The 23493-nt window shown below is 47.9% G+C and overlaps 1 protein-coding gene across 4 annotated transcripts in view; it reads right to left on the minus strand.

Annotated features, from left to right (window-relative positions):
* Window positions 1-271: 271 nt before the first annotated feature.
* The window catches only part of kif13bb (kinesin family member 13Bb), a 43539-nt gene continuing 20317 nt past the window's right edge, over window positions 272-23493 (minus strand). Inside the window, exons 9-41 of one of the 4 annotated variants that reach the window (XM_066697508.1) lie at window positions 23111-23223; window positions 22747-22858; window positions 22175-22387; window positions 21705-21815; window positions 21448-21582; window positions 20988-21118; window positions 20776-20862; window positions 20490-20677; window positions 19710-19968; window positions 19305-19467; window positions 19022-19168; window positions 18654-18803; window positions 18222-18341; window positions 17956-18129; window positions 17678-17835; window positions 17360-17492; window positions 16936-17082; window positions 16676-16705; window positions 16124-16223; window positions 15764-15890; window positions 15302-15357; window positions 14762-14886; window positions 13107-13283; window positions 12896-12988; window positions 12588-12740; window positions 12079-12156; window positions 11921-11974; window positions 11707-11806; window positions 10994-11136; window positions 9992-10033; window positions 8093-8155; window positions 6799-7720; window positions 272-6209 (exon numbers count right to left, since the gene is read on the minus strand). In XM_066697508.1, the coding sequence (XP_066553605.1) occupies window positions 5962-6209; window positions 6799-7720; window positions 8093-8155; window positions 9992-10033; window positions 10994-11136; window positions 11707-11806; window positions 11921-11974; window positions 12079-12156; window positions 12588-12740; window positions 12896-12988; window positions 13107-13283; window positions 14762-14886; window positions 15302-15357; window positions 15764-15890; window positions 16124-16223; window positions 16676-16705; window positions 16936-17082; window positions 17360-17492; window positions 17678-17835; window positions 17956-18129; window positions 18222-18341; window positions 18654-18803; window positions 19022-19168; window positions 19305-19467; window positions 19710-19968; window positions 20490-20677; window positions 20776-20862; window positions 20988-21118; window positions 21448-21582; window positions 21705-21815; window positions 22175-22387; window positions 22747-22858; window positions 23111-23223 (5052 nt within the window). In that variant the 3' untranslated portion in view covers window positions 272-5961. The remainder of the gene's footprint in view (window positions 6210-6798; window positions 7721-8092; window positions 8156-9991; window positions 10034-10993; window positions 11137-11706; window positions 11807-11920; window positions 11975-12078; window positions 12157-12587; window positions 12741-12895; window positions 12989-13106; window positions 13284-14761; window positions 14887-15301; window positions 15358-15763; window positions 15891-16123; window positions 16224-16675; window positions 16706-16935; window positions 17083-17359; window positions 17493-17677; window positions 17836-17955; window positions 18130-18221; window positions 18342-18653; window positions 18804-19021; window positions 19169-19304; window positions 19468-19709; window positions 19969-20489; window positions 20678-20775; window positions 20863-20987; window positions 21119-21447; window positions 21583-21704; window positions 21816-22174; window positions 22388-22746; window positions 22859-23110; window positions 23224-23493) is intronic. The other 3 variants (XM_066697510.1, XM_066697509.1, XM_066697511.1) reach the window with 3 other exon arrangements.

Genomic DNA, 23493 nt, shown 5'->3' on the forward strand with positions numbered 1-23493 from the left:
TACCACATATACAAATGAGTAATTCCTACACCGTTCACCCAATGTGGATGTAACTACCCTCAAATTAAAGATGAACGTCAACACTTAAAGCACACCTTGTTAGTTTCCTTTCAAATCCATTGTGGTGGCGTACAGAGCCAAAATGATGACAACTGTGTCACTGTCCAAATATATGGACCTAACTCTCCACACTCTCCCATCTCTCCACATCCTTCTCATTTAAATTAAATTCAATAGGTGTCTGCTGTATATTAAATAACATTGTACACAATTTATCATAAAACATTTGCAGTTTTATTCATATAGTGTGATTACAGTAGTCTTAATACAAAGAAAACAAATGTACAGTTTCATACACAATTCTCTTTGGATCTTAGCATTATAATTACAACATCAAAACAAAACAAAAAAGTTCATTCAATCATCCCAAAGATTTGCTGTGCCCTTATATTTTATTTTCGTATATATTATTGGATGTGCATCTGTACATATACCATACATATGTATCTACACGCGCACTAATTAACCGGCTACACAGAATCAATGACACAAAGAGACAGGCACACGCCAACCATTGAAACAACGCATTAAAACAAAAAGCACAGCCACACAAGAGAGTCTGGGAAATGACTTGTTCGGTAATGGATTACAGTGTTCTGATCGCGGACATAAAGAGCTGGTCAGGATCTGGAGAAATCACAAACTGCATTGGAAATCTGCGTCAGATTTACTTCATTTATTTATTTTTAATCATATTCTTGTGTCTGGATATGACAGAGACCTGGTCTAGTTCATTTTTATCTATTCATCCGTCTAGACTGGCTGATGTGAGCTTGTACAGTAATGTGTTCCTCACGAGCCATGCCAGGGTGCTGTGCATCACAGGGCAAGGACACCCTACACACTAGTGCCAGCGTGGCCACAGCGCTGCCGTTGTGTTGGCAGTACTTGGGTGTAGTTGCCCTGACCGGTATTAAGGCGAGCTCAGATCCAGGTACAGGCAAACCCTAGAGCTTCTGGACCTACAGTACGGTAATGCATTTAAAACTATTTTCTCTGACCCCTCCCACAGCTGGTAAAAATAAAAGGTGTGATCTGCAGATTTGAAAAGGCTCCAGAGTGACACAATAGTAACCGGAAAGTCTCCTGTCCCGGCGTCGGCTATTCCGAGGCACTTAAAAAGGTAGAAAACACAGTTGTTCGTTCAAGTAGAGATAGCACCGGCAAGAAGCCCAAATTCCCCACTGAAAGAGGGAGCGAGAGAGGAGGTGCAATTCAAAGTGCCATAGTGAAGGGTAGAGAGAACAGCCAACCTCTCGAACCATGAAGGATTACATTTTGCATCCAGACCATTAATCTCATCACCAAATTGTGAAGAATACATAAAGATTTTAAAAGGTGCAAAACAAAAACAAGCCTGTCGTGCTGTAATACTTAAATGTGGGGTAAATTCATCGGCAGTGATCAGCACTTTGCATTTTTTACTTTACACTGTGGAAAGATGTGTGAATTGGAACAACAGAACTATTTTAATTCCAAGAAACTATCAAATGATAAGTTTGGAATGTTATTGCCCAGAAACTATTGTGTGTCCACTTTTGAATACTTTTAAGATTTAGTGCCCGAAATTATCGACAGACTAACTATTCGATCAATTTCTTACATGCACGAAAGAGCTTCTTCAAATAAATGTGTGCGTCGGTATGGAGACGTCCACAACGGCCTGGTCCGTATACCATGGCAGCAGTTGTACAAGTCTGGGATTTAATGTAAGAAAGAGGCTGAGAGATTGTGCTTTGAGTGAACACCAATACTTGGACTGCAGATTGGACAAATGTGTGCGTTCTCAAAGCACAAGAGGTCTGGATGTTCCCCCTTCAATAGTTTAAGGGACCTGAATTTAATGACTTTACTGGTTTGAGTCGCTTTAGGCACAGAGAGCACATATAAAGTCACTACATGCTTTTTACCGCATCCAACTTCTGTGACAAAGACGTTTGCAGCTTTTTATGTTAGAAGTCTGGACAGGACTCCATGATATAGAAAGACATTACCAGGGCTGTGCAATGCTGCAGATCAGTGGTTCTCAATCCTGGTGCTGGCAGAATACCTACCCTGCTGGTTTGTGTTCCAATCGCGCTCTCAATTACCTAATTGATCCCTTAATTGAACTAATTTCCTAAATCAGAGCCTTTTAATTATTTTGAACAGGAGGGGGTTTAAGTTAAGTACAAAATTGTATAAGGAACTTATCTTATTAAGGAAGCAACTTTTTATCAGTTACACAATTTAAAGAGTCCAATGTAATCAGCTTAGTTCAATTAAGTAATTGAGAGCTCAGTTGGAACAAAAACCAGCAGGGTAGGGGCTCCTCCAGGAGCAGGATTGAGAACCTCGTTTGGTAGGTGTGTCTCCAGGCCAACATCCCCTTCCACGATGGAAATGGTGTAGCACCAACATGTACTATGGCCTTAGGCAAGGATGTAGATTTCCAGGTTTCGAGCTTTAAATCTAGAAGGTGAATAACTAGGAAAACAGAAAACGTGCTAAAGAATTAGACTTGACAACTAACGGCTCACAGCCCCGTTTTATTCAGTAGAAAGTTGAGTAAGCAACTACTTATGGGTTAGCTGTCAGGCTTTGGGTTGTAAGTGGAACAAATGCGAGTAACACAAAAATGCTGAAGCAGCATCCCGATATTGTGTCAAGGCATGTACAATACTTGCTGGCTATGTGAAAATTCAGCACTTACTGATGTGGAGGGGGAGAAATAAATGGATTATCTGGGGATTCACACAGATCTATTTTATTGCTAATGGACAGCGTGAAAGGCAAACATCTGGGGAGCGGTGGGGAGCTGTGAACACTATCCAAGATTTTTGTTTCAAAGGAGAAGATCTTTATTGAACTTCCTTCTAATACTGCAACCTCATTCTGTAATCTCCAAGACTCTTACTTTTCCTGCCCGGGTGGCTGTTTCCACGGCACATTTTAAAGCTAAAGGAAGTGGATGAGGGGAACGAGTGTTACACCAGCTCTGTTCCCATGCAGGTCCTCAGATACCAACACGTTGCATGGACTCGTTAACCTGTGACAATGAGCAGGTTTCGTCTTACATATCAAATTACGGGGGGATTTATCCACAGCTCAGCTCATTAAATATGTTCTCCCGTTGAGACCAATTCTCAAATCTCAAACTCAGTGTCCACTACTGTGCACCTCTCATCGAATTCCACAATTTAAACACCGATCATATTTGTGGTATTAAAAAAAAAACAACACAGAACTACAGACATTTCCAAAGCTCCAGCATGGATCCTCTCTCTCCGTGCTCCGCTGCTGAAATGATGGAGGGACATCAGCATGAGCTCAGACTGATCTACAGAACAGGAGCACTTTGCAGAGCCGGACCTCAGTTAGTTCAGCCCTACTGCACCCTTCATTATGGTAAAAACTATAGTGCATGGTTGGTGTGAACTTCAACACTAAATGCTGGTCAGTTTTAATGCTGGGCAGTGTTAATGATGTCAGTGCAGCACCTCAGAGATGCCCATAGTGTTAACATTGGCTTCCACTGCACTAGTCAAGTCCATTAACTCGACAGTGAGACCGGTCAGTTTATAGGTAATGCTCAGCAGGAGAAAATGGCCCACAGTGTCCGATATGCAGGTGTTCGTTATTGTAAACATATTCCCTTATTCAAAAGATTAAAAACCTCCAGGCGAAGCTGTGCACGCATTTCTAGGCCGCGTTACTTCACCTTTATAAATTAAAATGCACCACCTCCACCCACCAACACCTTATTAGGTAATGTCTTAAGTTGAGCTTCAAAAGATTACTTTAGTTGTTAGTTGTCGAGTAGAATTAGCTCAACAGCTTGTGCAAATGTTTTGTTAAACCACATACATCGACAGGAAACAATGCCAAAATAAAACAAACGAAAAACAAACCAGAAAAACAATCACCTTACTAATGATTGAACTAAATCTGATGTCTGTGAACCAAAGCTCCTGTAGAATTAGTCTTAGTCAGTGAGAAAAGTGAGAAAAATCAGCTGCTAGTGAACTATACAAATTGATCAGGAAGTGAATTCTGTTCTACTAGACTCTGATCTCTAAAATACTGTGCAACAAGGAGAGTGTACCTCAACACACACACACACACACACACACACTAACAAAAAGGAATGCACTTTTAATAAGATTCTAGGGATGATTTACAAAGCTTCTTTTGCGGCTGGCTTTTCCACAACAGTAAAAGTTTAAAAGGTGCAAACAATAGCAGGAGACCATGTAGATATGAGAAAGAAATACAAATTATATTCCAGGGGGGGCTGTCCCCACTCAAACATGATTCTGGAATTCCAGCTTGATTTCGACATGGAAAGATTAATACAAATTTAAAAAGCTTTGAAAATCACCCAGTCTTCTCATTCAAACTCCCTAAACCACTACATAATTTAAATCTTTACAGGCGATTAAAATGGCATTTAAAATCGAGCTCTTCCAGGCGTCCAGTGTGGAGGCCGCAGGTGCCGTAGTGTGAATGCCGGACCCCCCTTTCCCCCGGGGAAGGGGTCTACCGCGAAATGTTGAATTCTCTTCCGCTGCCAGAATCTGCTACTTCGGACACCCATCTTAACCGATTAGAATATATCTTTTTTTAACATGCATACAATAAAATTTCATCATTAGAAAAAGTTGCAGTAATAGTTTGCTGGTACTCGCACAACGGGCCTGGGCTGATCTGTGCAGAGGATGGTGCTCTGTCCAATGGGGAGGAGGTGGGCGTGGTTTCAGCCCTGACCCCTGACCTCACTTTCTGGAGTTCCATTTCAGCTGAGCTCCAACCCAGGTAACCCCTGCACAGCGTTTTTTAGTTTCACTCCTCCTCTCAACTGTTCTAGGAGATTAGATATGAGGAGTCGAAAACTCGGCGCGCTCGTGGATTTGGGTTCAGCTACTTGGTGTCTGAAATCGGTCTCGCAAACACACTTTATTGAAAGGATCCAATACATTAAATTTAGTGGAGAACGTGGAATAAATCATGGAGTTCAGCTGGAATAAAACCCACAAGACAGATGTTCAAGGACCAGGGTTGAGACACCCAGTTCTGAAAAAGATCGCCTCCAACCCATTTGTAATACCTTGGCCTGGAATTTAAAAACAAACGGGCTTTCCTCCGAGAACACAGACTTAAACAGATGAATCACTGTGTTGCGGTGTAAAAACACCGACAGCAAACCATTACCTCCACTCTCCCAAAGGCACATTCACTATCGTTCACCATTCCCTGAGATCACTCGAAATTCTATAAAAGGCATTTTCATTAAAAACAAAACGATGACAAAAACAAGAAATCTATGATTCTTAAAGGCACATGGGAATATTTATAACTTTTGTTTGAGACAGACGGGGATGTTGGATCTTTAATTTTCCCAGGAAACCACAGAAGTTTCCCCAATATTGGAGATTTATTTTCTCCCCGTATAAAAAAAAAAAAAAACATCCTAGTGCGACAATATGTGAAATATGGTAGTAGGCAGAGACTCTGGGAAGAGGCGAGGCTTCGGTTGGGAAGGTGGGAACACTAACCTCACAGGGAAGGTCCGAGGGGACGGGGGGGGGGGGGGGGTGCACGAATTCCCCAGATATAGTGTCAGAACTGCTACTTCAGGAGGCACTCACTGCTGTGTGACTAGTAACCCTCCATCATACGAGCAGTGGAGGACGGGTGCAAAGGCACAGCGACAGCCCTGCTCACTCTGCAGTCACCACGCGCCCCACAAACTAGAAAGCAGGGTAGGTTCACAGGCCCCTACCCCTCGAAGCCGTCCCAATCCGAGCCAACCTCAGCTGAGCAGACCCTCCATAAAGAGCCGGGACCAGGCGTCTGGGCAGGGTGGGTACAGATCGACCCCCGAGGGGCCGACCCGCTTCCTCGCTGGGCCCCCCGCTCCCCTCAGCTGTTCCAGGACATGCGCTTCTCCCGTCGGAGGCCCGCCCGATCCCTGGCCCCCTCTCCCTTGGCCAGGGCCGTGAGCGCGTTGAGGTTGGGGTTGGAGCCGGAGAAGTTGCCGCTGCGCCGATTGTCGCCGCGCCTCTTGGCCGGGCCGCTACTCCGGGTCACCCTGTCCGACCGGACTAGAACTCCGTAGCCGGGGTTACAGCGGAAGTACTGCTTGCCCGCCACGGACCCGTCGTTCTTGCCTGTGAAGACCAGATGAGAAACACCAGAGTTAGAGCAAGGCTTCCTGGCAACACTACGGTTTCAATATCATCGATTCTTCAACAGAATTGGAGAGGGAAAATTGAGATTCAACAAAAAAATCTAAGACTTCCTTCTCCTCCTAGGATCTCCTGTCCAATGGCAGAGGCTGGATTGGAGCACAACCCCTGCAGCCTATAGGACAGCCTTTGATTGGTTTAACTCAGCAGCCCATGATCTCTATATTAGCTGAGAAAGTCCAGCTCGACTTTAACCTGTGCGATTGAACAACGTACTCTAGACATTAGACATCAGCTGCTGATGTCCTTGCTCAGATTAATGGCTGCAGTCAACAGTTTCAGGGCTTTGGCAGAGGTACAGGAAATGTGAAAGTCAGATCCTTTCCACATGACAGAGGGGAAAAGCGCTTTTAGCACCATAAAAGCCTCGTGAACAAAGAGGAACATAAGTGCTGGCCAACTCCTCTAGACACGTGAGAGTAACAGGGGGAGGGATGGAGGAGATAAAAAATATCTTAGGGACTCAATAAGCGGAGACTCGATAAGCAGGAATTCTAAAAGGAAGTCTTACCCGCAGGAACGTCCAGCTCGACTCCAACCCAAACGCCGTCTGCGAAGTCTGTGGGCCCCACGTATCGAACCGTGCCGCTCTTATTGGTCCCCACAACCACGTACTCCCCCTCCTTCAGCCAATCAGGGAGCGGCTGTTCCCTGTGCTCCTCCGAGTCAGAGGTGATCTCCAGCGTCTCCTCTGGCTCTGCTCGGGACGCCTGCTGCTCCTCACCAGTCCGAGGGGGTCCCTCCCCAGCCTCCGAGAACCCGCCCCCTTGCCCCGGTGCGCTTCTGCTGCCCTCCCCCAGGGCATCGCTCCCTTCCTCCGGAGTCGGCGCACCGTCTTCACCCAGAATGCGAGTGAAAGACTTCAGATCCTGAGTCTTCACCTTCTGGATCTTGAAAGGATTGGCCCCTGCGGCTTTGGGCGGGGAGGGCTCAGGCCTCGTCTGCTCTGTGCTCTCTGAGGGAGCCTGTGCGCTTATTGTGGTAGTAGTTGTAGTAATGGCAGTAGTGTCTATTCTCTCCAGAGAAGGAATCCCGTTCCTGTCAGACGCTGTCCCTTCTGCCTGCTGCCGCCGTGGAGTTGAGGACCCCTGAGGATCCTGCTCTGACACTGGGAGGGCCTCTAGGACCCCCTCAGCCTCCTTCCCACCACCACTCCTCGGGGCAGTTTCATTCTCGCAGTCCACCACACTGGCCGATGCCACACTACCTGCCAGGGCCTGACTGGCCGGGAGGGTAGGTGAGTCGCAGGCCGCAGCGGAGGCCTCGGACAGAGTCGCGGTGGAAACACTGGTGGAGAAGTAGCCGCTGGAGGCTTCGCTCACCGGGCTCTGGGGAGACTCGGAGCTCTCGTGTGAGGCTGAATACACTGGGGGGTTGTCCAGTTGTCTGTCTGGCACGACCACAGAGCGAGAGATTCTCTCCTCCTTAGGCACCTGGGGAGCAATCGACTCTGTTACTGACTACAGCAAGTGTTGAATAATTAGAAACACAAAACAAATTATTTCTAATCAGCAAGATGGTTCTAGTCTAAGAGGGTACTGGGCAAAGAATCGGTAAAAATTACAGCTAAAATCTCTACACTTAGTTTACATTACAGACTTGGAAAACCACAAAACGTGTAATAACCTCCATCTGTGAAACAAGAACCAGTTCAGTGGTAACTATTTCTTTACACCACCTTACAAAACTAGTACATAATAAGCTTGGATCAGGTAAAAAAAATAAAATAAAAAATCCCCCACTGGGAAAAAAAGCTATTCTACACATCTGGCTTTCGAAAAGGCTGCAGTTTAAAGGAAGCATACCAGTTTGGGTTTTTGAGGGCTTTCCTCAATGCTTGCAGACTGCACCATGATCCGAGGCACTGGCTAAAGGGCAGGAAACCAGCGATTAGGTTATTTTAAAAGATACAGGTTAGCAGGTGGTTACCGTTGAAATCAACAAACATGATCTATACATTTGCTCATTAGTCAAGTGGGTCTGCAGCTATCACGGCTTTATTCCATGGGTCTCCAGAACTGGTGGATAGCAAGAGCGCAGTCAAATATTCCAAATTAGTGGTTTAAAATAAATAAAGTTGTCTTTTCAAAGAAATTCAGATCAATAGGCCTTTTTTTCTGCAAAGGAAACTGCAAGCTTGCTGAAACTGGGGGAACTTTGCAGTGTTCAGCAAGTTTGAGAAATCCATCTCTGTTTAATGCAATTTGTCTTGCCAGATCCATTATTTATATGTCCTCTCAAGAAATAGGGAGAGGAATATTAATTGAGGGGGGAGATGAAATAAAAATGGAAGCATTTTCAAAAGATAAAAGACCAACTGCAGGTGTAGATGTAAAAGGAAATTTTGCTTACAGTATTATTTCAGATCTTAATTTTATCACACATCTTTCATTGGGGTGGTTCATTTTGAAGGGTTCAGGGCAATTGTTCATTAAAAGCTTCTGAGTTTCATCTTTGCTACAGAGATCTTAACAAAATTTAAGCTCCTATCAAAACAAGCATTGCTGTGCAGGGAATCAACCCTGCAACTCAATACCAATTGAAATACATTCATTAAAGCAGTGGCTTTCCAGCCCTGGTCCTAGAGCGCCTCCCTCCCCACCACCTCCAATGTAGCAGGTTTCATAGCTCGCCCTTAAAATCAGTTTACAAAGACATTAAGTGCCTCCACTGAGTCGGTACATCCAGTCACCTAGAGATCAGTTGGAACAGCCCTCGAAGGCCTGATCTCCCTTAACTGAAGGAGCGTCTTTTTTCGTTACGGCTCAACACTTGTGATGTGTTCCCAGTCTTGAGAAACTGGTGAAAACACTGACTGGTTTGAGGCTCTGCAGGACCAGGGTTGAACACTGCTTCCTGAATACATCCAGGGAGGTTTAAAAATCAGTCACATGACACGTCAAATGGGATATCCCTTCCAGAGTGGCATGTTATCAGAAGGGATTTGGAATCTTGTTAATTTTCCTGATAAAAATACATAAATCTGTGTGGATTCTATTTAAATACCATTTGTGCTGCATTATTTGAAGAAAACATAATTGGTGCAGACAGTAAACATTTCATTACTCAGTCTGTGGTCATATTCCAAAACATGCAAATTTGTTTATTCTTTCCTTCAACTCGTCCACTCAGTGCACTTTTCTTGTTGATGTAATCTGTTGAAAATATATTATATATATATATATATATATATATATATATATATATATATATATATATATACATACACACACACACACACACACACACACACACACACACACACACACACACACACACTAGTCAGGGCTGTTTTCCACCTTGGCTGCTTTTTCTAGACAGTTTCCCCACTACCCGATTCTGGGTCTTGCAGAAAATGCCTTAAAAGGGCTTTCAGCAGCAGCAGCAGCTTGTCTCGGTGTCAAACACACTGCATCTTCCAAGGCTTCTGAGCAGTAACACCAGAGCACGAGAACAGGCGGTTTAGCTTCCCAGTGTCATATCCCACAAAGTACGGATCAACCGAGTTTCCCTCTAAGTGCACCGAGCCTTCACGCCCTGTGCCGTCCAATCAGAATCGCAGCACAGGGCGTGGAAAGGACTGGAGAGAGAGGTGGAAAGAGCACCTGGGAAATGATTGAATGGGTAGGCAGGGGCAGGTCAGTCACCAGAAAACCACAAAAATAACATACGGAACCCCAAGCCAGGAGATCAAATACAACTACCCTGTCCTCTCCCGCCATGGCCACACATTCCTGACCGACAACCTGCAACGCAACCAAGGTTAGATACAGTGCGGTTAAAAGTACATTTCCCATGATCCCTACTGGCATTTAACCCCCACCCCCCCATTTGTTCAGATGTATGAAGTTCTAATGAAATATGTTGGCTTCCATTCAAGAGCTATTAGTGCATCACCCTCAAAAGGTCATTTCAATGTCTTACCTGCTGACTCCCCCTTAGAGAGATCCACATGACTGCACTGCTTCTACTCAGAATATTTTACTTTCTTGGACAGAGTAACTATTCCAGAATTTCAAAATTAGGGGAAATAACCAGGTCTTCCAAGATATGTCTGCCTATTCCCCGCATAGGTGCAGTATTTTACTATTCCACTGTCACGTGGATTTGGTGATCTTCGCTGGAAAATTACTGGGAAAATCAGTGAGACTTTCGGGAGGGTAGGGGGGCAGAAAAATTAGGATCTGGGAGCGATTTGGATCGTTGTACTACAGGGATTCCTACTGGAGTAGCCAGGGGCAGACAGAAGACAGGAGTCAGGCTAGTCTCCATGTCTTTCCTAAAGGGGCCAATTCAGAAGTTGGCTGCAAAGTAATTTCTGAAATATATTTCGGGTCACCGGAGAAACTCCACTCAAAGGGTTTATAGAAGATACATCACGTATCCGCTTTCAGTCAAAACAGGATCTGGAGACGTGTTGCAGAAATCACTTGGCAACCAACCTCTCGCCTCGCCCGTTTTGAAACCCACGCCACCGTTGTCTCTTCCTCGGCTTCTACAGCACAGGAGGGAAGAGAAGGACAGGGCCCTCAAAATTGGAAGATTAAATTAAATAACCAAAAAGCAGTAGCTGAAGCTGGCTTCAACATTTTGGGGTGCACATTCCTTTTGGGAAATTGTGCGCTTGCAGTTCGAAAGGGAAAATGCTAAAAAAACACCACCTAAAAAATACAAAAACGCCCTTGCAAGTGAGCCCGAGATCCCACCTGATTGGCGAGGGGTGAAGGTCGTAGGTCTTTCTTGTCATCCCTGGCAGGGAAAAGGGACTTGAGCAGTTTGGGCATCGGGGGGACCAGGGATCTCACTGGGGAGAGATAAGAGGCAGCCAGTCCAGAGATACCTAGAGGGACTTGAGCACAGAGAGGCACAGGGACAGGGAGAGATGGGGACAAGAGGACAGGAAGAAGCCAGGCAAGCACGGGACAAAAGCGACATGGAAAAGGAGGAGAGAAAAGCATGGGAAAGGGAGTGATTTAAAAAATAAAAAAAATTGCTAATTGAAAGTATTCTGAAACGGATCCGAAATCAAACATCTCAACAGGATTCGGGATCCGGTTAGGAATGATTATGGTTGTGTATTGAGAGCAATTTTGTGTTTTTGTGCTTTAGATTTATTTATTTCCTGCCCAAAGATGAGGGGGGGGGAAAGGAAATCTGTTTAAATAAATTAGACATTTCCGTCTATTGACTTGAGTGGGAGAGCACTCCAATTGAATCGTTCGCACATGCCCGTCAAAAATAAAACAAGCAAACACGTAAATATGGCAGAATTACTGTAAAATCACAGTGATGATCAACAATGGCAGAGTGGGATGCTTAATGAAGAGAAGGATGCAGAAGCACACACGTATTCCATTTACAGAGAAAGAGAGAAAAAGAGAAAGAAATAGGGGGGAGAAAGAGAGGCCACCTAGGGTACCTTCTTCTGGTTCAGTTTTCTTGGACAGGGAGGGGCGTGGTAGAGTCTGGCTGAACTGGGGCGAAGTAGTCGAGATATCCTGTTGACTCTCCCAGCGACCCTGCACAGATATCCACGAGACAATAGTGATGAAGGCACAGTTCTTTAAATGAACAGGAACAGTCATAGTTCTCTCCCCAGACACGAACTCTTCACAGGCTGCTGTCCTCCTCACCTTGTGGTTCTCCAGCTGGGAGTTGGGGGACAGGTCCTGTCGGCTCCCGGACAGCTGCAGGAGAGGGAAGGAAGGAGGTCACAAGCTGACAGGAGTCGCCAGCACAAGGTGGCGTTTACCGGTGCAACAATTGATGTCAGTTTTCAAAAGGGCCTCACCCTGTGCACATTGGGGGAGCTGAGACTGCGCCTGCTGCCCTTCCCTTTGCTGGACAGGTGCTCCTTCACTGCCACCTCCTACAGACAGACACAGAGAGAACAGTCACCCAAAACAAGCGAGTTACTAAACATCGAGTGCCGTTCAGTTTCAAAGGGAGAGTCTCTTGCTTTCACTCCAAATCACATCCACGTAAAAGTATACACACAGGGAGGTGGTTAACTCCTTTCCAGTAGCTCAGTGGGTGTGGGTCACTGGACGCAGGCCTAGTCTCCCAACACACAAGGAGTGCAGCTCTAGCTGGAGTGAACTACATCCTCATATTTCAGATTCCTGCTTAGAGAGGATACTTACAGAGCTTATCCATAGTATCATATAAAAGGTGATATTTGAATACTAAGGATTAAAAGTTTAAGGATTAGCATTATTACTTCCTCCACGCACTGATCCCCCTCTCCTGGTGAGGGTGCGTGTGCAGTGCAGCCATGTCCGGGGAGGGTTTGGGGCTGACCTGTCGGAGCCGGTCCAGTGTGAGCATGTTCTCCACGGCCAGGACGCTGCGCAGGTACCTCTCGATGGCCGCCTCGGTGTCGGCCGACTGCGGGTTCTCCATGTTGGCCGCCAGCCGCGCCAGCATCTCCCTGTCCTCCAGGCCCTGGGCATCCTTAGGGACACAGCTCTGCGTTCAGTATGCAGCACCACAGACACAATGCAGAGACACTACCACGAACCACAGAGATGCACACACAGGTGCCCTGCCACCCCCCACTCCCCTCTTCTCCACTCACAGACACTTCTACTGCCTGCCCGTGCACTCACCCCAGGAATGTTGGACACAATCTCGAAAGTCACTCCACAGCCAGGGACGGTGACTCGGTGGGACATCCTGCGCAGAAAACTCTGAGCAAAGCCCTGGTCAGACAAACACAGCTCTGGTTAGTTACACCTTAATGTTTTCAAGTAATGTCACAATAAAAAAATAAAAAATAATAAAAATTAAAAATAAATAAATTATTCTCCAGTTCCTCACCTGCCTGCCACTGACGTTGACACAGATGCGTTTGCGCAGAATGAGCTGCATGTCTGCCGGGTGGCTGAGCAGCACCACAGCCTTCACAGTCAGGTACACCCTCTGCTCTGGCCCACTCCCCCGGCTCAGCTGTGGGCAGTCATGCACCGTCGAGTCCCAGGAGGCTTCAGCCTTCACCTGCGGACAACGGGAGAGGGGTCAGAGGTCAGACGCCGCACCGATGAGACACGTACACCAACAGACAACACAGGGCGAATCAAAGTATTCCTCTTCTTCTTATTAGTTTAAAAGTATAAATATTTCACAATATGTCAAACATTCTAAACTGCCAAACAGAGCTTCCCAACTATGAAAAGGTATACATTCATTAATAAAATGATAGAAAAAGGACAAAACCCGCTGCTTCTGTGTTCATATGACCATCATAAGGCTCAACCGGATGGGCTGCCTGGCAAAGAAGAGGAGCACAGAGCTTATACAGGCCTCTGTTCTCGAGTCAGGCGATGCTTTATCATGGCATGCGACAGAAGTTACGGTGAAATGCGACATGAGAAGGGTTCTTGTAAAACAAGGGGTGTCTGAGTTTAAGACTAGCCACTTCAGAAACAAACAGCTGTTTATCCTTCCTCACCCCTCCTGCCACATGATCTCTGGGTCATGTCATGGTCTGAAGGCAGCAAATGCTTTCAATATACACCGATCGGCCATAACATTATGACCACTGACAGGTGAAGTGAATAACACTGATAATCTCGTTATTGTCAGTGGGTGGGGGATATATTAGGCAGCAAGTGAACATTTTGTCCTCAAACTTGATGCGTTAGAAGCAGGAAAAATGGGCAGCGTAAGGATCTGAGTGACTTAGACGACTGGGTCAGAGCATCTCCAAAACTGCAGCTCTTGTGGGGTGTTCCCGGTCTGCAGTGGTCAGGACCTGTCAAAAGTGGTCCAAGGAAGGAAAAGCGGTGAACCGGCAACAGGGTCATGGGAGGCCAAGGCTCATTGATGCACGTGGGGAGCGAAGGCTGGCCCGTGTGGTCCGATCCAACAGACGAGCTACTGTAGCTCAAATTGCTGAAAAAGTGAATGCTGGTTCTGATAGAAAGGTGTCAGAACACACAGTGCATCGCAGTTTGTTGCGTATGGGGCTGCGTAGCCGCAGACCAGTCAGGGTGCCCATGCTGACCCCTGTCCACTGCCGAAAGCGCCTACAATGGGCACGTGAGCATCAGAACTGGACACGGAGCAATGGAAGAAGGTGGCCTGGTCTGATGAATCACGAGATCAAGGTGTTGACTTGATATTCCCCAGATCTCAATCCAATCGAGCATCTGTGGGATGTGCTGGACAAACAAGTCTGATCCATGGAGGCCCCACCTCGCAACTTACAGGACTTAAAGGATCTGCAGCTAACGTCTTGGTGCCAGATACCACAGCACACCTTCAGAGGTCTAGTGGAGTCCATGCCTCGATGGCTAAGGGCTGTTTTGGCGCCAAAAGGGGGACCTACACAATATTAGACAGGTGGTCATAATGTTATGGCTGATCAGTGTACGTTTCAAACCCGCTGCTGCACACGCATCTGAAACGTCTAACACTAAAAACAACACAAATGCATAGAACCTGCTACACCGAAAGAAGACCAGGAAACCCACCTCTGCTTCGTGTTGCTTCACGATCTGCAGCTCAAAGAAGTGTTTCTCGTTCTCCCCACTCAGGATGGCGTCCCATCCCCCCGCCTCAGGCTTATCCAGGTTGTCCTGCGAACTGAAGTCATCCGCTGCACACAGCAAGGGGGGGCCGGTAAAACACCAGATTGTAACTCTGAACTGTCATTTATCTCACTTTGGAACAGGGTCTTTTTGCATTGGAATATTTTGCACAGAAAATCTCATAACAGGACAACTAATTTGTTATTATTCCTGCAACAGACTTGCATGTATTTTTACACTACACACTATAGAAGATACTGCATATAGAAAAACATTAATAAGGATGTTAAAAAAACATTTAGCCACACAATAAACAACACTCGTATACAGGGACTTTCTATGACCGAGCAAATTGGAAAACTGCAGTGAGCTTAAAGTGATTTGTTCCACGTTTCTACAGAGCGCTCTTATAAATGCTTGATCAGGTCTGTGAAATCACGATGAATTTGAAAACGTCTCGCTCACAACCATCACAGCACGTACCGCTGAGCTCCAGAAATAGAACGGGGATGTGCGTCTCCATTCCAGGAACCGGGGACCTGTGAACAAATACACACTGCAATCAGAGGCCTTCAAATCAGCCCCAGATTAGTCAGAGATACAGCTGCTACACACTGGTGTAAAAGGCCTCTATTTTGGGCAAATCGCTGGTACACAAGGAATGCGTCGAACTCTATACCTTGCAATGCGCATATCATTCATTGATTTATTGTTAAATCACACCGGAAAAGGTTTTACACCAGGGTTGTGCCAGGGCATATTTGTGGCATGATTATGCATTTTACCGTTTCTGCTCTGTACTGTTGAAAAAGCTTTGGCGATTCCAGGGAATACCAATTAAAGCTCTAGGAACTGGAATTAAGAGTTGAAGTGTTGGACTGGGGGCTCTCCGAGGCCAGGGTCTCAACCTGCTCACTAAAAGGCATCTCAGGTGGGCTGCCTTACCACTCAGCAGGCGCCCCTGGGATGCCACTGCCAGCGGACGGCACCATCACGGCGTTGCGTTCCTCTGTCAGTGTGAGACGACACTCCAGCAGCTGCGACTCACGGTCCATATCATCCTCTGACTTGTCTGGGAGGGTGGAAGAGGGAGCGAGAGACAGAATGCGGGATGGAGGGGTAAAAAGAGAGCAGTAAATATCAATAAAACTTAAGTGCCTAAACAGTATGACAATTACATTAAAATGAACAATAAATGCAACAAACCAAGAAAAGATGCACTCAACTAAAAGGCTAAAAAAAAAAAAAAAAGCAGTTTGCTAATACAGTTAACAGCAGGGCCTGGCCAGCTCCCCATGTCCGCACCTGGCTTGATGACGAGTTTCTGCAGATGCTGGTCGAGGTACTCCTGCCTCTTGGTCAGGGCAGTCAGCCACTGTTCCTTCAGCCTCTCCAAATCGCGGTCCTGCAGTCACAGCACAGCACACATCATTCACCGCCTCCGCACAGCGCAAAGGTACGGTGGCTGAGGCCACAGCCACATTACGTCATCTTGTCCTTTTTAATTCAACTCTCGGGACCTTGAATATTACTAGGAGAGAAATGATCTCCGGAACTCTCTTATAAATCCATCATCCCGTGATCTTGAGATAAATCTGAACCATTGAAATTGTGAGATAAATTATATTTTGATTGAAGGTTAATGTCCCAACGATATATAGATTTTAAATTAGTCATTTTAACAAGAGTTTAACCTGGAGTTTAAGTGGAGTAATTTGTACAGCTGTGTCAGAACTAGAGCAACATTTCCTGAAATACAACCGAAAGGATTTAAGCTTTAAAAATCCCTTCCATTTAAAAACCCTGTTAATCTTGCATGCAGAGACTCATACTGGTACTGTCATAAACTGGAATTACCTGATAACTGTCCATACCGTCATCTTCCACCTTTTAGAAAAGGAAAAACATTACATATATAAAACCACATACAAAAAGCATACATAAAAATGTGTAATTACATCTATATAAGTATCAAATTAGTATAATTGGACATTGATCCGTTTATGCTTGTATCATAGAGTAAGAAAAGGCCTGAATGGATCCAGTATTTATATTTTTAGGAGCTATGAAGGTGATACGATACATCAGATGTGTGAAATAAGTGACGGCTGACGTACCGGCTGGGAGTCGTTGCCCCTGTTGGGCCTGGCCTGGCGGATCTCCACACAGCCCACGGACACGGCCAGCACGGACTCCACGATGAGGGGCATGGTGCCCGAGTCCTGCACCGAGCGGACCTCCACCTGGATCCTGCGAGACTGACCCTGAGACGGAGGGGGAGTTGGAGAGAGAGGAGATCAGCAGTGTCAGTCTCTGTGTTCCACTATTAACTGATCCCATCACTTGAATTTGATTGGGAGATGGAGGACAAGAGCACAGAGGAAGAGAGGGAGGAGGGAGGTACAGATTCAGGAAGAGTGATGAAAAAGAGGATCGTCGTAAGATAGACAATAGGTGGCAGGACGAGTACGTAGCTGTGTAACAGAGTGAGTGTGAAGGGAGAACCGGGTCTGTATTTAAGGGATTCAACAGGGGCCCAACCTGCCGGAGCTGGAAGATGCCCCCGGTGCGCACATCCCTTGCAGGAAGCACCTCGACAGGGACGAACTCCCCATTCTCGTTGAGCTCCAAGATCTGAATCCACAGCTCCAGCCTGCGCATCACCTCGCTCCACCTGCCAGACACACAAGCACACATGCAGCTGAAGCTTGCAGTAATGCCGTCACACACAAGGGAGCTTTGGCTCTCGGACGGACGGACACCACTGTGCCAACAGTTTCGCAAAAAGTGACCCTGACCGCAAGGAAAAAACGCGGGAAAGTTTTTTACCACACACACTTTGGGATTTGACATTCCCACCTGTCTCTGAGTGTACGAGTCTTGGCCTGAATGATGCCCAGGTCCCACAAGGCAGTGTTCCTGCGGGGGTCTGACTGCTTGTGTCCGTACACCTCGATGGCCACCGCACCCTCCGTCAGGTACTCAATGAAGTCCTCCGACACATTGACAGACAGCTCCTGCAGGAGAGACGCAGGCCAAACACACTGAGTCGTCCTGCTTCGCTACGCCTCAGTGTTAGTCAGTCAACCTCACAGGAGAGCGGGGGGTTTGAGCCAGCAGCTCCTGGACAGACTGACCTTGCAGTGGTCAAACACCACCATGCAGTGAGGGTCTTTAGTGGTGGGGGACGAGGCAGAGGGGTCCACCTCGGGGGCCACTATGATGGGTTCGGCCTGCTCCCAGAACGAATACTGGCAGAACACGAAGTTGGACAGGTGCTGGGGAAGTCCTGTGGCCTGAAGGATCTTGATCTGTAAGAGAGAGAAAACGTCACATAACTCTCGTGGTGAAGTTGTAAAGAACTTTTCAATAGGTTGAAAGTGATAGGTTTGGTTGGTCTCACCATGCAGACCAGCTGCCGTTCCTGTGCGTCTCCGTCTGGCCCCGCCTCGCTGTCCTCTCCACTGCTGTCCTGGAAGTCCCCGCTGACCCTCACCACCTCCACATGAAGGCGCCCAGCAGCCTGCGATGCAACACGACAGTGTCACACAACACCGCACGATGTCACACAACACGCCCCCCTACTGAGACTACAACAGTTTAAACCTTTTTGGCTGGAGGTTCCTTCACCTACTCAATTACTTTTAATTGACAGTGTCAGAAATCCATGTTTTTTTTTTGTTTTTTTTTTAATAAAACATCCCCGGATATGTAACCAAATAGGCTTTCGGGGTCTCCACACACAACCCCACCCTTAAGGGAATAATTTAACAGCTAGCAGTTGAAAGACAGTTCTCCTAGGCCCCCTGTGGTCACTGCCCCCCATGCGCCGTACCTCCCCCTTCTGGTTGACGATGGGAACAGCGTACTGCAGCTTGACGTTGTAGAAGAGGCAGGACAGGAAGACATTGGCCACCCCGATCAGGCTGTGGTTCTCCTGCTCGTCGAAGAAGGGGTCGGCCCTCTTGAAGTAGGAGCGCATGACCTGTCGCCGGGGTAAAAGAGACATCAATGCCCTGGCCTACTTGGAAGAGACATAACTGTAACGGGTGGTAGAGATGTCAACAAAACTGCACCACTCTGCTTGGCCATGTTTACAGCTTGCTTTGCTTGCTTATAGCTGCTGAACTAAACCCATTGCCACTCAAGGGAGACAAAGCGGGATGGCGTGGGCAGAGGAAGGAGGGTGACGCAGATCCGTACCGGGTTGTCCTCGTCGTAGTCCTTCCACTCCTGGTACAGATCCCTCATGTCCACCAGCCGGTTCTCCATCTTCTCCAGGGCCCAGATCTGCTTCCCCTTGCCCTTCCTGCGCACCTGCACCGCTGGCTCACTGAGGACGGCGTCACGCTGCAGGGAGCCGGGACAGACATTCACAGTCATTATATTATATTATAATTTCATTGCAGCTGGTAATTTCAAGGGGACTGAAAAGGACGTTCCAGAACTGATCTTTTGAAAACTGCATTAGGCCTCGGGATCTGACCTTCCTGTTGGCGTTGAGGTTGGAGGCGGGGATCTGCAGGGTGACACGGTACTCCGTCCTCTTCTCCAGCTCTTCGGCGATGAAGCTCGCCTCCTGGACTAGCAGGTTGGCCCGAACGATCTGCTCTCTGAGCCGACGTAGGCTCCGCGTCAACACTGCCTCTCTGGGCGGGGGGAGAGAGGGGCATGGGTAGGGGAGACTTGAATAAATAGGGTGATTTGACTTCTCTATCCTAATACTGACTTTGATCAATTAAGTCTTTAAGGGCGGAGGACATACGGGCTCTACAGCATCAGGGCCGAGGCCTTGACTTGTGTGGGGACTAGAAATGGACTGAAATACAGGAGAAGTTGTAGTAAAGGAGCTGTCCCAGGAGAAGGGATCCAAACACGCACAGACACACACCTGTCATCGCTCCACTGGCGCAGCCTCTGCTGGGCGCTGGGGGAGCCTGAGAGGCGCTCCAGGCTGCGGTAGTGCTGGTGCTGGGGGTGCTGCGTGTGCTGGGGGTGCTGGCCCGGGGGCGGCTGCTGGCGGTCCGGGGAGAGGCGGCGGCGCAGCTGCTCCAGCTCCTGCTCGTACATGAGCCGCTGTCTCTCCAGGGCCGACTGCTTCTCCTCCTCATGCTGCCGCTCCAGGCTCTGCAGGATCGCCTGCATGGGGTCTAAGGTGGGGAGGGGGAGAGAGAGAGAGAGAGAGAGAGAGAGAGAGAGAGAGAGAGTGTCAGGAGGGGTGAGGAAGAAAGGGAGGCAAGTGCAGCAAAATGTACGGGGAGTTTTGCACTCTTAAATTTGATATGGAGTATTGGGTTTTTAATTTGTAGCAACTTTAAGGTATCTGGGTAAGGTTGCAAAGATACAAATATTCATAAAGATAACAGAAAAGGCTTCTGCTAAATATCATCAGGCTGGCAGACAAACCAGCCCCATAGAAATCACAGAAAAGCACAGATGGATGGGGCATTTACAGGCTAGAGTGACCTCTGCTGGGGAGAAGTGGTGGTGCACCTCAATCAGAGGACACAAGATTGGACCCTAATATTTCAATTGCAGTTTTAACAGCATCTTTTTAATGGGAATACAGTGTTAACACTAATTACATTTCCATTGGCAGGGAGGGGAATAAAATCCACCAAGCCTAATTATAGCTCCACACACCGCAGTACAGGGGGCGGGCTCTGCTCACCATTGTTGCCCAGGGCCTTCATCATGACCTCCGTCTGGGCGAACTCGTAGCTGAAGCTGACCTCGCTGGACACCTCGCTGGCCGTGTCCCCATCGTTGTCCAGCTGCTCGCTGCTGCTGCTGTTCTTCATCGCGCCGTCCTCGTCCTCCCGCTCCCCCCAACGCGACCGCCTCTTCGGGAGGTTGATCCTGAAAGAGGGACTGGGGTCAGACTCGACACGCCCCCCACCAACACGAGCCTCACTGTGAGCGACTACACAGCTGCCCAGTTAGTGTGAACCGCTGACCTGAAGAAGTGGTTGTTCCCCCAGAGGATGCGATCGCCGTGGTGAAGCTGCACGGGGCTGGTGATGGGAGAGCCGTTCACACAGGTGCTGGAGGAGGGAAGGGAGGGAGAGAGAGTGAGAGACAGCCATGTACATGAGACTCAAAGAAAAGGCACGAGAGGGCTGGCAGGGCAGGCAGGAGGGTGAAGCGGTGGAGCTCTCTGGTACAGTACCGGGAGTTGTGCCGTGGCGTCAGGACGACCTGGCCCTCCACGGTGAGGTCAATTACACAGTGCTCCCCTTGGATGCCCATCCCACACAGCTGAATGTCCTGAGAGTCCGCGGCTCCGACCAGGGTGTGCTCCTGTGGGAAGATGGGGGTTTGGAAGGCGATGGGATACAGCACAGGTCATCTCTTCCCCACAGCAAGAGCTCCATTACAGTCAACCCAAACAAACACTCCCCTGACAGCTTGTATGCTTTGAAAACTCAACTGGGAGCAGAAGAATGAGAGAACATTTTGGACAATCCTTCAAATCACTAAACAGCTGAGCTCTAGAGCGCAACAAAGCATGCGACCGTCACGCCAGCTTACACTAACAAGGATGTAGAGTAGTTTGTGTTCACACTGCTCAGTAGTCTCTGAAGGGGGCAAAGCCAGGGACAGCTCGACCTACGCAGTTGCCAACTGACCTTTAGGTAGTAGACTAGCAGCTCGTTGAGGGCCGGGTCTGCGTTCAAATTGACCAGGAAGCACTTGTCCTCTCCCACCCGAATCCCGGAGGACTGCAGGGAAATCCCAAGGCTTTCTAGCTGCTTCTGACGCTCCTGAGAAACACAAGAGCACAGCGGAACACTGCAGAACACTTCCCAGTTCTGGGGTTTTTGTAGAGTTGGGGTGGGGGTCTGGGTCCAACAGGCCGCGGCCCCGCACACACATCCCCACTGACCTGTGCAATGGACTCAGTCTTCCGTAGCTTCTCCTCCCAGGTCACCGTCATCTCCTGGATCAGCTTCTCCGACTCCTCCAGGCGGTCCTTCAGCTCCGGGGCCTTCATCGACTGGGACCAGGACGGAAAAGTGAAAGGGCATTGAGGAAACTGTATAAAAAGGTTGATTCTCCATGGGGACAGTAACCCGCTAGAGTTGTTTAGTGCCTGAAATCTGCAGCCCAGATCCAGGAGAGCACCCGATCCTAGGCCACCCCTAAATCGCACATTTTTCTAAGTGCTGAGAACATACGTTAGCAACAGAAGTAGGACCAAAAGAAGGACCAGGACTGGACATCCTACAAACCAAGATGGAAAACATGTCAGCAGTTTCACACTGGATCTTTAAAGAGATCCCTAACAGGCTGGGTGTCGAAGGTCTTCTTAAGCCCATGAATGCACCCATCTCAACTTCTCCCAACCCAACGCACCTCAGCCTGTGTGAGCTGCTCCCTCAGTTTCTCCACCTCCTCACGCAGCTCGCGGATGATCCTGGCGTTGGGGTCCTCGTTGACGACGGCGTGGTTGACGATGCTCTTGGCACGGTCGGCGTAGCGCAGGGTGGACAGGGTCTCGTCGTAGTTGTCGGCCGCCGGGCTGACAGTCGCCACCATGGCCGTCCTGCTGTTCCCACCCAGGCTGTCCTGTAGGGGGAGCCAGAGGGAGAGTAAAAGTTAGATACAACTACAACGGCATTTTTAATAATGTTCTATTGGTATTATTTGTATTAACTTTTATTGCTTGTAATATGTAACTGTTTTGGCTACTACATCCACATACAGCATATTTTATTTAAAGAAAGGGCAAGAGACGAGGTATTGAAGTGGAGAGAACCATGTCAATTAATTGGGGAAATTAATATTTTTTTTTTCATAAATTACAAATACAGTGTTCTACAGGCTAAAGTGGTTAAGAATGTATTTGGGATATAAGCTAAGAGAGTCAGTTCTTCTCCAGCACCAGGGCTTCATGACAAGGGTGGCAGAAGAGAAGTGCATCTTGCCTTGAGCAGCCAGGTGAGCACAGAGTCTCTGTAGGGAACGAACTTGCTCTTGTTCTTGCCCGCTCCTTGGTCAGCAAGGGCAGAGATGACCAGCCCCAGAGTGGTCAGGGATCTGAGGGAGCATTTGAACATACCAGTCAAGAGAACACACTCACACAGAGACAACATCATCATCATCTTCATCACTGTTCATTGAGAAGAGAGGCAGCCATATCAAAGAGGAACTGCTTAGCCAATTGGGAGCTGCCCTGGGAAATCCTGGCCAATGGTAGAGGCTGGATTGGACACCAGCCCCTTCAGCCCAGCCTGCACTCTGACGATGTGTGTTTAACACTGTAGAAGTTTAACTAGAAGCTCAGCTCACTTGTTGATGTTGCTGCCTTCCTTCAGTCGCTCCCCGGCCGCTCCTGTCTTGGCGGCCCGCTCACTCCCCGCCAGGTCCACCAGGCTCAGCTTACTCACTTTCTCCCCGCTGGTCTGCAGCGGCACAGAGGCACAACACACAACCACAATGTCAATACTGTGAACAGGGCAAAGACTAGAGGGAATGGGCTTTCTTGGTTCTCTCTAGAAGGGACACCTTGTGAAAGATCTGTTCTAAAATGCAGGATAAATAAATGCATCTGTTTCCTCCCTGTTTTTATACAAGTCAGGAATTTTGCAGCGAAAGTGTGGCTCCAATTCTGGAAGACAAAGGGTTACAATGGGTGACTTCCTGTCACACCCCTGCACACACACCGCCACCCC

This window comes from Amia ocellicauda, chromosome 1 (assembly GCF_036373705.1).
Source record: "Amia ocellicauda isolate fAmiCal2 chromosome 1, fAmiCal2.hap1, whole genome shotgun sequence".
In the NCBI taxonomy this organism is placed as follows: domain Eukaryota; kingdom Metazoa; phylum Chordata; class Actinopteri; order Amiiformes; family Amiidae; genus Amia; species Amia ocellicauda.